Here is a 13,185-nt window from a genome sequence, read left to right as displayed (position 1 = left end):
TTCAGGTCATGGGATTATTCTTTTGTAGATTGATTTAAGCAACAGTCGGAATTTGTTGGAGGGATGGACATAAATAAAACCCAGTGTTGAGGAGTGAGAGTTCTGCAGAATCATGCCTTGTGACTGTCATGTGGTAGGGGTTGTTGCCAGCAATAAATATGAGTTACAGAATAGAAGAACAGCTGCTATAAAAATCTGAAGCGGTATGGAAATGGAAATTCACTGCAATGATCTAGAATAAATTGTGGATTTCAAAGCAGAGTGCAAAAAGTAAACTAGCAGTTTCTGGTCACAAGGTGGTGCTAGACAGCTGATGTTAAAGTAGTAGAGTAATGGAGTGAGAACTTATGCAATAATCACAAATACTAATGCTAATGTCCAGAAGCATTAACTTTTTTATAGTTAGCCTGGCAAACAGCATTTATTTATGTTTGATATTAAACTAGCTTCACTCGCAGGAATAGCTCTGAAAGACTGCTGTACTACTTAGAGACCATAACCATAAAAAGAGATTTGTCTGTGGATGTAAGATTTAAGATTGAATCTGGGGCCAAGCCAAACTCCAATTTGTCAGCCAACATTAAACTCTATGGTGAAGGAGTAGTTACTTCTAAAGACTAGTCACACAGTCAAAAATAGAAAGTGTTGTCTCTATATGGTCAGTTTAGAAAAAATAAACATTTAGCACCTCTGGCATTTTCCTTAACAATTCATACATTTTTATAAAAAAGACAAGAACAGAAAAGTTCTTGTTAATAGTATCTCTGGACCATTTGAAACCTTCTCCAATATTCTATAACAACACTTCTGAAAGCACTACGTCTCCTCATTGACCTCCACATTTATACCTGCCCTCGGGAGCACGTCTCCTTTTTCCTTTAAGCTTGTCTATTTGCTCCCACCTGCTCTTAAGCTGCTAACCGCTGGGAGATAAAGTCTGGCTTTCTTGGACAATTTCATACACTTTCATTGCCTGTACCTGCTGGTAAACCTGACGCTTTTAAATTTATTCTTCTCATAACCCACAAAAGCTCATCTATATCCTCTCATCTCAGCAGTGCTTCCCGCTCCTCAGTCCACTCCACAAGAAGAAAGATGACAGCCTAGGCTCATTTTCCACACTATCCTCTGGTAACGGCTGCTTCTGCTGACCTTCTAACATACCATAATCTCCCTCAGACCATCATAAATGAACTGCTAAAATATTCCCATGAGCAGACTTAACTTGTGACCTCTTGAACCTACTGTATTCTCCCCCTCTGACACCACTGCTACTGATCTGCTCTACGTCCTGTGTGATACAATCAACCCCACCCCCCTGACATCTGGCTGTGAACCATCTGTCTTTACAGCCATTGTTCTAAACACAAAACCTTTGTTTTAATCTTCACTGAAACCACAAAATGCTGTTGAGTTTTATTGATCCAGAACTAGAAACTGAGGTGCAGACATTGTTAGTCGCATGACTGATTAAGAGGTTAAATATTAAATCATTTTGATAATTTGAGATAATTATATTTCTAATATTGGATCTATTGTTGGCTATTGTTGGCAAAAAAGCTGACGCTACATTATCATGTATTCTGTGATTATCCAGACATTAATTGTGTGGCACCCCACATGTGAATGTCACAGTGGTATTCCAGGATCATCAGAATAAGTATTCCTACTTATTCTGATGATATCCTCTGAGAACCGTGACAGCCTCTGTAAAGATTCATGCCAATGGATGTGATGTTTATTTGTTTACCTTGCTAAACTAAATATGCAAGCCAGTAGAAATTCATATAGTTTTTGATTAAGAGAACAAGGAGAGGCCTACAAAAAACTGTCATCCCTCCAGCACTTGGTCTTTACTTCTTCTCCATTAAGTTTTTTTATAGATAGAACCTATCCTTTTATGGCTGTAAACAGCACTCCGCACCAACAGTAAGCTCAAGACTAACCTCTTTTGATTTAATACACAGCAAAACAATGTCTATCCCAACAGGCTAACTGTGCTGCTATGAGGAACAAAGACAGGACTCTCTGCTGAAGCCTGGATGTACAAAAAATACAGTTCTACCTTGCAGGCATTTGTGGAAGCTTTGATCAAGGTCTCACTGTGGTTTCCAGCCTAAGATATGCCAACATTCCTCTACTACAGCAATATTTAACTCATCTGCACAATTGTGCCTGATGTTGGCCATAAAAGCAGCATGAGGGTTATGACCTGGTTACACTGACTTTGGGCTTAAATCCAGTCATCCCAATCGATGTGCCAAGTTTGAAATTGACCAACTTATTACTAAGGGCTTCAACTTAGCTTCTTAGAGCTAAGTAATGGTTGCAACTCAGGGGTATAAATGTTTATATATTTCTTTGTACCAAGTGGTGTTCCAACAGGTGTTCTTAACAAAGATCCCTAAGACTAATTGCTAAATGTCTTCTGACAGCAGCATATTTCTCCCACTGAAGATCACAAACATAAACCACAACAAAACTAATATAAAAGTTGAGTCAAAGAATACACACACAAATTGACAGTTGAATAAAGTTGAACATAATCACTGGTAGCACCACTACTGTATGTCTGACAGCCTCCAAGAAACATGAGAACAGCAGTTTGGGACTGGTCTAGACAGGAATATTGACTGTCACACTGACGGGCAAACCATGGTACAGACTGTGGTTGTACTGACTCACAAAAAACAAGCATAATATATGTGCATGTATTATTAGTATTAATACGATAAATATGTGAGTAGATGTTCAGTATCTTTATTATAAATTTATATGTTTTATATTTAGTTATATTTCATTGAGCAGTTAACTGCTTATTTCATTAACTGTGATGTCTCAGTTGAAAGGTAGATCATAGAGACTACCTGATAAGTATACCGATAATAGAAATTATCAGCATCTTTGTAAAGTGATACTCATCTAAGTTTGATATGGGCCCATTCTTTAGCATTCATATTGTTTTGGTGGTGAGCTGTGACTAGCAGTTTTGGTTTCAGGGTAGTGTAACTTTTGTTTGGCAGTTAACTCAAGATGCAAAGCTTCTTAATTTGTTATATTTTAGCGGTGAATACATGGGTGACTTCCTCAGGCCATTCTGTGTCACCTCAGCCTCACTGCCTGTGCTTTTAGTCTATTCTCTGCTTTTAAAAAGCTCTATCTTGGCACAGTGATATACAGCATAAACAACACACCGCTCAGTTTGGGAAATCATGGCGTCTACAGATCTCCAACCAGTTTAGCTCAGTTGACCTAAATGTTGAAGAATGTGGTCAGTTTCACTTTAAAAAAAGACTCATTACTAAGAAGTAAAATGATAAAATGAAAACATTGTTTACGTCCAGCTGTGGTTTAATGCTTTTGAAGGTAATGTACTGTTCAACTGTAAAAACACAACTAGCAAGCAAAATGTTTGAATTGTAGGTATCTGGAGTCCCTTCTGGTTCATAGATGTAAACTTCACATTTACAATCATAATATAGAATGGGGAGCTTTTTTGGTATTCCAAGATAAATATAATATCTGAGTTATTTTACGTCATGCTATCCCAAATTTCCTTAACATGTACAACGCAGCTGCAACCATTTCTAAATATATCCTCTATTTATCTTCATTTCCATGGTGAGCCTCGATTTCATGACCTCACTTAAAAGACTCATTTTCAGCCCCTACAAGTCGTTGTCATATGTTCCATTACTTCACAAGGATCACAGATATGATTTCAGAGGAGCAATCCACCTATAATTAATAGGCTTAATGGTTTCCAAATACTAGGAACTCTGCTCTGCCATACTTTATTACACCAGTCTAAAAATGTCCCCAGTGTTCCTAACAAACATGATCTAACCTGTTTGATCATTATAGCCTTGACTTATCCTATTCCACTAATTTAAAAATATATTTGTTTTAGCTTTTTATGCATTATAAATTTGCAATATAAACTTTTTAGCATTTCAATTCATCTTTGTTTTTTCCCTTAGATATGTTCACAGATGTTCACTGTAAAAATAAACATGGAATATGCAACTTAAATGGAAATCAACTGAGAATCAACAATGTTTTAAGGATTGTAGTACAAATACACATATTGTATCTGGAAGGTCCAGTTACAGGGGTGAATTTTCCTCACTTAAACTTCTCTACAAACTCTTCCAGACTATTTTTTACTTTATATACCTTCACAGTATGCCATTACACATTACTGCAAAAGGCAAAAAGTCCTGTCTAAAACAATATTTAAATACAGTCTTTGAACTGTCTTATGTCTTTATACTGCTTCAGTTTCTTCAACCTTCTGTCAAAATGCCATACTCCTGTGCCACCTTGTGGCTGGATGTTCATGTAACAGTTCTTAAATATCTTACTTTGTGCCAAATCTAAAAAGTCAAAAAATCATTGAGGCTCTGACTTCTCACTGCATATAGATAAAATTAATTATGCTAAAATGTAGCTTCAATCTAGTAATTTAGCAAATGATATGATGGACAGGTGAAAACATTTGTAATGAAGATACAATTATTTATGTTAAACTTCTGCTACTGTAAATAAAGCCCCAAGCAGCTTTGGACCCCTAAGGACACCTTGTGTCCAATTTTAGTAAACTCCCTGAGGGGTTCTCTTCACCCATGTCTAGAACCAAGACATCCACAGATCCCTGGGTAAAAGCCTTTGTCATAACTTGTGAATACAATGCCTGTCTGTTACAGAACATGGAATCATGCCCAGAGATATTGTTGTCATTACAACTCTTGGCCTACAAGTGAACTCTACCACATCCTTCTTAAATTATCTGCCATATGGGAGATAATGCATCTTTAACGTTCAACGTTTACAGCTGAGAAGGAGAGTGTTATTAACTCACTGTGTATAAAATACACAATTCTTAATACATAACTTACTGTAACATTTTCAGGCACGTGAATTTTACGAGTTTGGATTTTCCTTGTCAGATCCAAAACACTTAGACATGAATTAAGGAACAAGGAACTGGCAGTCTGTGGTAATTGGACAAATATTTTTCTAGCTGATTCACCATCAGCCCACAGCAATTGTTACAGGATGGATACATAGGTGATGGACTACTACATGGTCCAAAGACACCTGAGCCCTGAGAGTCATAGATGGGCTTAGCTTTGACTAAAAGATTAATCCTGAGTCCTCTAGCAGGAGGTAAGCTTGGCTGTTTGCATGACAGAAACGAAAGGGTTTGTTTATAACAAGAGGAAACAGAGCCTGGACAAGAAAAATATGAACAAGTCCAAAGAAAAATAGAACCGTTCCACTTTTTCAACATGGACAAAGCAAGGTCTGATCAAGTAAACATTGGTTATACAGTCACAAGATAAATACCATCTGTATGTTTTTCAAGACCAAGCCTGAGGGTATATTTTACTGATACACTCCATCTGACATTATTCTGAATCATACAGACACAGTTTTGTTTGTGTTGACCACAGGACACTCAATCACTGCTCTGTTTGGCAAAGACAACCAAGACAAGTATGTTCCATCCTATAATGTTGAGCACTATACATGGGAAATACACTCCTACAAAAGATCACTCTCTTGCATGGATTAGAAGTGCTTGTTTTGCTGCCCTGAAATGTGATCAGCGCTGCAGCATCCTAAAGACTAACAAACCCCGGTTTAGTCTTGGTGAACATACTGTAGATGCAAACTTGGTAGAGCAGTCAGACAAGGCCAAAGTCTCTTCCTTGGGTTAAAAACCAGGCTTTAAATCAGTGGGTATGATTGTGCCTGTTCCCCATGATGCACTGGCCTCATTCTAGCAATTTATTATCATTGAAGTGGATACTGACTGTCCCCATTGATGATTTTGTATTGTAACAATGCAAGCCTCTATCTCTCTCATCTTATTGTGTCTAACTTCTATTCCTCTGCACGCCAGGCATAATGTTGTGTTCTGACATAACATACCACATACTAATTTAAAAAAATAATGTCAACAATGCCTTTGGACAACAACACAGGTAATGGATACAATCATATACCTACAATTTAATGGGCAAAAACAAATCTAGAAAAACAGAGACTGACAGTACCAAAAAATTATTTCAAAATTATTTATTCGTGCTTTGCACTAGGGAGATCAAAATATAAAATGAACATTCATCTTACATTTACCCCTAAATGTATGAAATATAACAGAAGACTGGGATCAAAAAGGAAAAAAAAAGATTTTTGCAGATGGTTTTGTCTTGGCTCAGTTTTATGAGCTGTTGTTTTCTTTATCTGACATGTGAATACTGCATGTTGTTCAATATACCGGTGGCTTATTTTTTGCTTGCTTTGATATGCAAAATGTTTATACAGTGTCTATTCCACTGAAATTTCTTTGTCATACTTTAAAACCCATGAGAGTGGACTACGTTTGAGCTTTAATACGTTTTTCTTTTCAAAAAGATGCATTTAAACCATTTGATATTTGTGACCATATCTGTAAGCACTGATGGCCCCTTGGCTCATGGTTGAGTAATTTCACCATGTAGCAGAGACACCTGGTGGTTTACACTGGATCTACAACAATGTAGTTTGGTTTGAGCTCATAAGGCATTTATTCAGTTGCATTATTTTTTAAAACTCACCAAAATACAATACTTTATAATGGCCCTTTAGTTATACCAGGTTTTATGTTTGCCAGTCAAAATACTGTAATGCAAACCATTGTGTGTATACAAATTAAGTCTTGTCCAGCTTTTCTTTATTATCCTGGGATAAATGATTGATATGTTGTATAATGAAATCAACAGAAAATTACGACATATTATTGTACGAGTAGATAACATCATTTATTACTAGGCAAATTTCACGTGTATGACCATTGTAACAAAAATTCTATTGAAAGTAAAAAGTTGCTATTTTTCCTAAGGTTACTAAAGTTACAGTATTACACTGTTAATTATTTTACAGAAAAGAAATAATGATAATTATGTTCTTAATTACAGGAAATTGGCTTGTAACTGTTATTGCACTAATATTTGACATTTATGAATTGAATGTCACTGATTTGAACTCAGCTAGACAATTACTCTATATTTTAACACATTGTATTTCTTTTCATGATGTGTTTTGTGTGTGTTGATGATTAATGCCGTTTGCTGACAAATTGAAAACATTATATCTCACAAACAAGATTATTTACAATAAAGTCTGTATTCACATGTCCAGATACAGTACACTTTCAACCAAACTGAATATTTGGAAGCTAAGTACAAACATACTCTCTGATTAACCCTGTCTGACTGTAGCTCCCTCCTCACACACACTCACATGAACACACCTCCACCTACTTGTACGGCCAAAGGTACATAAGTCTCTTTGCAGGTGCTTCAGTCAAAGTGAAGAACCATAGCAACACACTGGTTCTCAGGTCACTTTCAGAAATGTCTCGTGATTACTTTGGATTCTCCTTTACAAGGACTGATGCAACAAACAGCCCATCTAACATTGTCCTTAACAATGCAGCGGACATCTCTGTTATTGTGGTGTACTTTGTGGTTGTCCTGGCTGTTGGCGTATGGGTGAGTAGCGTTGTATTTTAGGTAACCAGTTTTAGTAGTAGTACTGTTCTAGTCTATTCAAATCTTTTGAGCCATATAGTAAAATATATGTGTTTTAATTGTGGGAATGTGAGGATTTTATTAGGAGGATGGTGATGGAAAGCTTTTAACCACAGTGTCTGCACTCTGAAGTGAATTAAATATAACTAAGTGAACTACTTCTGTGTGCATTGAACTGTGTTTAGATCATTTACCTTGATCAATAAGTTCACAGGTAAGTAAGTACTTAAGTAGAGTTATAGTTCACATCTTACTTGATGTTGAAGTAACTATGGAGATAAAGGAAGAGCCGGAAATGCTGGGGACTACAGAAAAAGAAAAGAACATGGCTGATCAAGTTCACAGCTTCTGTGCATCAAATTAAATTGTGCAAAAATGCAGTGACTGTCAAAATACTGACTTTTACACTTCTCAACAAAGGATTTTAGTGATTGTCTAAAATCTTGTTACAGGCTATGGTTCGCACCAATCGTTCCACAGTTGGTGGCTTCTTCCTTGCTGGAAGGAGTATGGTGTGGTGGCCGGTGGGTGTCTCGTTGTTAGATCCAGGCTGTTTTCATTTTAGAGCTCACAACATTTTACATACATACTGTATTTTATTATGTGTTAAGTGGTCGTATGAAAATATGCATCACAATAAAAACCTCTTTGGTGTGTTAATCATCTAATAGGTTATAGAAATTAAGTTAGCTAGAATCTTCGACACCTCGTAAATCTGTCCTTTTTTCAACCACTTATAATGATTTGTAAAAAAAACTTTTTTTATGATGCTGGACTTGCATCATGCACATCACTGATACATGAGTCCTCTTGTATGACTCCACTTTACAGATTGGAGCGTCTCTCTTTGCCAGCAACATTGGCAGTGTCCACTTTGTAGGAATTGCTGGAACTGCTGCCGCTGCAGGAATAGCTATTGGTGGATTTGAATGGAATGTGGGTAATCTTTTCTAATGGGCCAATAATACATGCATTATTTTTCCACAAAATTGTTTCTAACCTGTGACATAAATATGATAATGTGTCTTTGTCACATGAGTTGTTAATGATTCTTACATAATTTCCACACTGCCTAAAATAGAAGGAAACAGAATTATTATTTATTGGTGTGTTTCAGGCTCTTATTGTGGTCATCATTCTGGGATGGCTCTTTGTGCCAATCTACATTAAAGCCGGGGTAAACTGAACACAACAGAATGGCTGAAGACGCAGACTATACTTAAATATATCTTTGCTAAAATGTTAAAATTTAATCACAAGCATTTGGATTTTCATTAAAATGTATTTTTTAACAATTGACCTCAGTAGGACTGTAGGACACAAATATTCTTGGATATGTTCAGGTGGTCACTATGCCAGAGTACCTGAAGAAGAGGTTTGGAGGACAGCGCATTCGCATCTATCTTTCTGTGCTGTCTCTTTTCCTGTATGTTTTTACCAAGATCTCAGTAAGTCACTGATGCGTGTCTCTTTGCTACATCAACACTGTGAAACAACTGAACAGCTGATAAAAAATAGACATATTCTTTCTCCCTCTCCACTCAGGCGGACATATTATCGGGTGCCATCTTTATCAACCAGGCTCTTGGGTTGAACATCTACCTTGCTGTTGTCCTACTCCTTTTGATTACAGCACTATACACTGTCACAGGTCTGCCTACTTGAATTCAAATGTCAGATGTCAAATGTAGAAACAAACTCTCTAAGAAACTACTCACACCCAACCTCAGCTCTATGAAGGCATCAGAAAAAAGGATTTAAATAACAGCTTTACACAAAACCTTGTATCGCAGGTGGACTGGCTGCAGTGATCTACACAGACACTTTACAAACCATCATTATGCTGGTCGGATCATTCATCCTCATGGGCTTTGGTAATGTATCATATTAAATTGTAGTCGTGACATTCAATTGTTAAAGAAATTCACTAAAAGTTAACAAGACTTGTTCAAATGCCCTTAGCCTTCCATGAGGTGGGGGGCTATGAGCAGTTCCAGGAGCGCTACATGAATGCCGTCCCTTCAGTGACAGCCAACATCAGTGAGAGCTGCTACCAGCCCCGACCAGACTCCTTTCATATTTTCAGGAATGCTATAACAGGAGACCTGCCGTGGCCCGGCCTGGTGTTTGGAATCACCATTCAGGCCGCTTGGTACTGGTGCACTGATCAGGTGAGCATCCAGTACATATGATGACTCACTGTCAGTTATTGCAAATTAATAGTGAAAATCCATCCTCATTCAGGTGATTGTCCAGCGCTGTCTCTCAGCCAAGAATTTATCCCATGTTAAGGGAGGCTGTATCTTGTGTGGATACCTAAAGCTGCTGCCCATGTTCCTGATGGTTTTCCCTGGGATGATCAGCAGGATCCTCTATCCAGGTAAACAGGTTGTAAACAGTGTTTTATATGTCAAGCACACAGCAGAAATAATAGTTAACATGCTGGTCAACAAATGTCCTTTTGTTTTAGATGTGGTGGCCTGTGTGGACCCAGACGAATGTCAAAAACATTGTGGAACCAGTGTGGGTTGCACTAACATTGCTTATCCCAGATTGGTGGTGAATCTGTTGCCAAATGGTGGGTGGTTGAAGAACACTGTTCACTGTTTTAAATGGCAATGCAAACTGTAGTTCTACAGTGTTTTTTTCTCTCCATCTTTCTTATCATGGTCTTCATCTATGATTCTTTCAGGTCTGCGAGGTCTTATGCTGTCTGTGATGCTGGCCTCTCTGATGAGTTCTCTTACCTCCATCTTCAACAGTGCCAGCACCCTCTTCACCATGGACATCTACACTAAAGTTAGACGTTCTGCCAGTGAGAAGGAACTCATGATTGCTGGCAGGTAGAACTCTTGTTTATAGTTAGTCTTGTGTTGTTTGTGAAGAAGTAAATAAGGTTAACTGTTATATGTTCCACAAATGTGCTTATCTTAGAGTGTTTATCTTGGTCCTGATTGGTGTGAGTATAGCGTGGATCCCTATGGTGCAGTCAGGCCAGAGTGGTCACCTGTTTGACTACACCCAGTCTATAACCAGCTACCTTGCGCCACCTGTTGCAGCGGTCTTCATACTTGCTGTTTTCTGCAAACGCATCAATGAGTCTGTAGGTTGCATCTTAAATTATGATACAAACACATTTGTTTGCAAAATAGCTATATCAATAGTAACATTGCTGTATATATTCTAATCTCTTTGAATGTACTATTATAGAATATATATATATATAGTATTATGGAACTTTTCTAATTTAACTTTAAAATACCTATACTTTATACCAATATTGTATTAAGTGAATGTAATTGTTTTAACACAAAACAAACATCTACTACTTTTTTTTCCTCAGGGTGCATTTTATGGCCTCATTGTTGGCTTGTGCATCGGCCTTTCCAGGATGATAACAGAGTTTGTTTATGGGACCGGCAGCTGTGTCAGCCCAAGTGACTGTCCCACCATCATATGTGGGGTCCACTACCTCTACTTCTCTATCATCTTGTTCACCATTTCCTCTCTCATCATCGTTGGAATTTCTCTCATGACCAAACCCATAGATGACAAACATGTAGGTGACCTGTCCATTGTTACACTGGATCAATCAATACTGAGTGTTAGCACTTAAACAGTGTCATACATCATTCAGTTCCTAGTGTTTGTTTTGTAGCTCCATCGACTGTGTTGGAGCTTGAGGAACCGGGAAGAAGAGCGGGTGGACCTTGAACAGGATGACTGGGTTGACAATACTAATTCTATGCACATAGAAGGTAATCAGCAGGCTGTCAATACAATGAGAACAGAAAGTGATGCATTCCCATTTATACACAGACAACATTCTCACTGCATTTGTCTCTCCATCACAGAACCTGAGGAGGAGCCTGGTTTCTGTAAGAAGGCAGTGATGTGTTTCTGTGGCCTGGAGCAGAAAAAAGCCCCCAAGCTGACTCCAGAAGAGGAGGAAGAACTGCAGAAGAAACTTACAGACACCTCAGAGGTTCCTCTATGGAGGAACGTTGTCAATGCCAATGCCATTATCCTTCTATGTGTAGCTGTTTTCTTTCATGGCTTCTTTGGTTAGAGACTCTTAAGTCATTGACACCATAGCAGTTTTTAGTGATACTACATGAATGTTTTACAGTACATTCGAAAGATGTTGGTATACATTGGTACATATTGGTATAAAAGCTTTTTCTGTATGCTGTAGATTATCCTATGTTGTGTACCTACTTTTTTTAACTTGAGTGTAAGACAACACAAAAAAATTAAGCAAAACTCCTCCAGACTCATGCTTGTCTCCATGTGAACAGTGTGCCCTAGTTACTTGTAGTAGTGGTCATTTATTATCAATGTGTATGATAATAAAACCAAGTCATGGTTCATGTGAACTTGATAAAACAATCACAAACCCATAGGTGTCAAAAGTAATGTGTGTAAAAAATACTATCTGTAAGAAACTTATTATGCAATAACTGTAAAATGTAATAAAGGCTTACAGTGTAACACCTAGTAATTGAGGAAGAACCAATTACAGACTGTGGCAAAGATGTGACAGAGAAACTTGGTTTCATCCAGCAGAATTCATTCATCATAGCCACAGTACAATCTGGATGCTGATGATGCACCTTGTCCAGCCATGAGGAATGACATTAAGTTCTTTATAAAATCCATGACACAACTAGAGCATTTCCGCTTATCTTAGTGTTATGAAGAGAAAAGGCATCGGGAGCCTCTCCTCTAACAACTGACACGGGACTGCGTTCAAACGTCTGCTTGATGACCCTGAAGCATCCTTTCAGAACTATACAAGACATTCACAGATCCCAGGGTGAAAACCCCTCAGCCTTAGTCATGACTTATAGTTACAATGTCTGTCTGTTACAGAACATGGAAACATGCCCAGAAATAGCCTTGTCATTAAAGCTCATGCCCTGCGAGTGAACTCCGCCACATCCTTCTCCACAATTTAACTACTATACGGGAGATAACATAGTCAATCTGTTGATAAAAATCACAGCTGTGAAAGGGAGCTTTATTAATTCACTATGAGAAAAACAGGATTCTTTGTATAAAAAACAATTTATCATAAAATGGTAAAACCCTGGAAGACTTCAGTTGGCAGTCAAAGTTTTTCTATAAATACTCTACATCAATAATTTACTTATTATCCACTGTGTATTGTTGTACTGCAGAATACAAACCCATTGCATACTGTATAAGCAGCTTTTAGTCATACACTAAAATATCTATAAACATCAAATTCAGGTAACATTGGTGAAAACACTTCAACTTAAGGTCAGTAAGAACAGTAAAGCTAAAGTACTGTTGCTGAGGATCCTGACTGGCAGAGCACTTTGCTTCAAAGCAACTCAATGTGCCCCAGGGGGTCTTGAGCCCTCTGGTGGAAGGTTGAGGCAAATGCTTGCATGACAAGACCATGTGGTTACAACAGTAGGCAGATAAATAGTATCTCTAAATCTTTCCGAACCAACCCTAAGGGTTTCTTTAACTGTGTTAAATTTTATTTAAAAGAAAACATGGCCCCCAGCATGTGGTGCAAATGCCTGTACTGGCTATGCCAAGAGCCAGAGCTGTGTTGAACACAGGAAACTCAAAA

General features: G+C 37.8%; 2 protein-coding genes across 3 annotated transcripts in view; one reads left to right on the top strand and one right to left on the bottom strand.

Moving 5' to 3' along the window:
* The window catches only part of sppl3 (signal peptide peptidase 3), a 57,144-nt gene that overhangs the window by 41,256 nt on the left and 2,703 nt on the right, over positions 1–13,185 (bottom strand). The gene's annotated exons all lie outside the window — the stretch shown is intronic.
* On the top strand, positions 3,914–12,266 carry LOC114866860 (sodium/glucose cotransporter 1-like). 2 transcript variants are annotated; one of them, XM_029169079.3, is made up of 15 exons: positions 3,917–7,541; positions 8,033–8,104; positions 8,412–8,516; positions 8,698–8,757; positions 8,924–9,028; positions 9,126–9,231; positions 9,374–9,454; positions 9,543–9,751; positions 9,825–9,960; positions 10,051–10,158; positions 10,273–10,423; positions 10,515–10,683; positions 10,924–11,139; positions 11,239–11,338; positions 11,435–12,265. In XM_029169079.3, the coding sequence occupies exons 1-15, from the start codon at positions 7,404–7,406 to the stop codon at positions 11,647–11,649; spliced, it is 1,971 nt and encodes a 656-aa protein (XP_029024912.1). In that variant the 5' UTR covers positions 3,917–7,403; the 3' UTR covers positions 11,650–12,265. The 2 variants fall into 2 exon arrangements, with proteins under 2 accessions (XP_055369410.1, XP_029024912.1); XM_055513435.1 differs by having other exon boundaries at positions 3,914–7,541; positions 9,825–10,158; positions 11,435–12,266.

The sequence above is a fragment of the Betta splendens genome, chromosome 12 (genome assembly GCF_900634795.4).
Source record: "Betta splendens chromosome 12, fBetSpl5.4, whole genome shotgun sequence".
NCBI classification, from domain to species: domain Eukaryota; kingdom Metazoa; phylum Chordata; class Actinopteri; order Anabantiformes; family Osphronemidae; genus Betta; species Betta splendens.
Note: the sequence above shows the minus strand (reverse complement) of the source record. Positions and strands in the feature narration are given on the sequence as shown.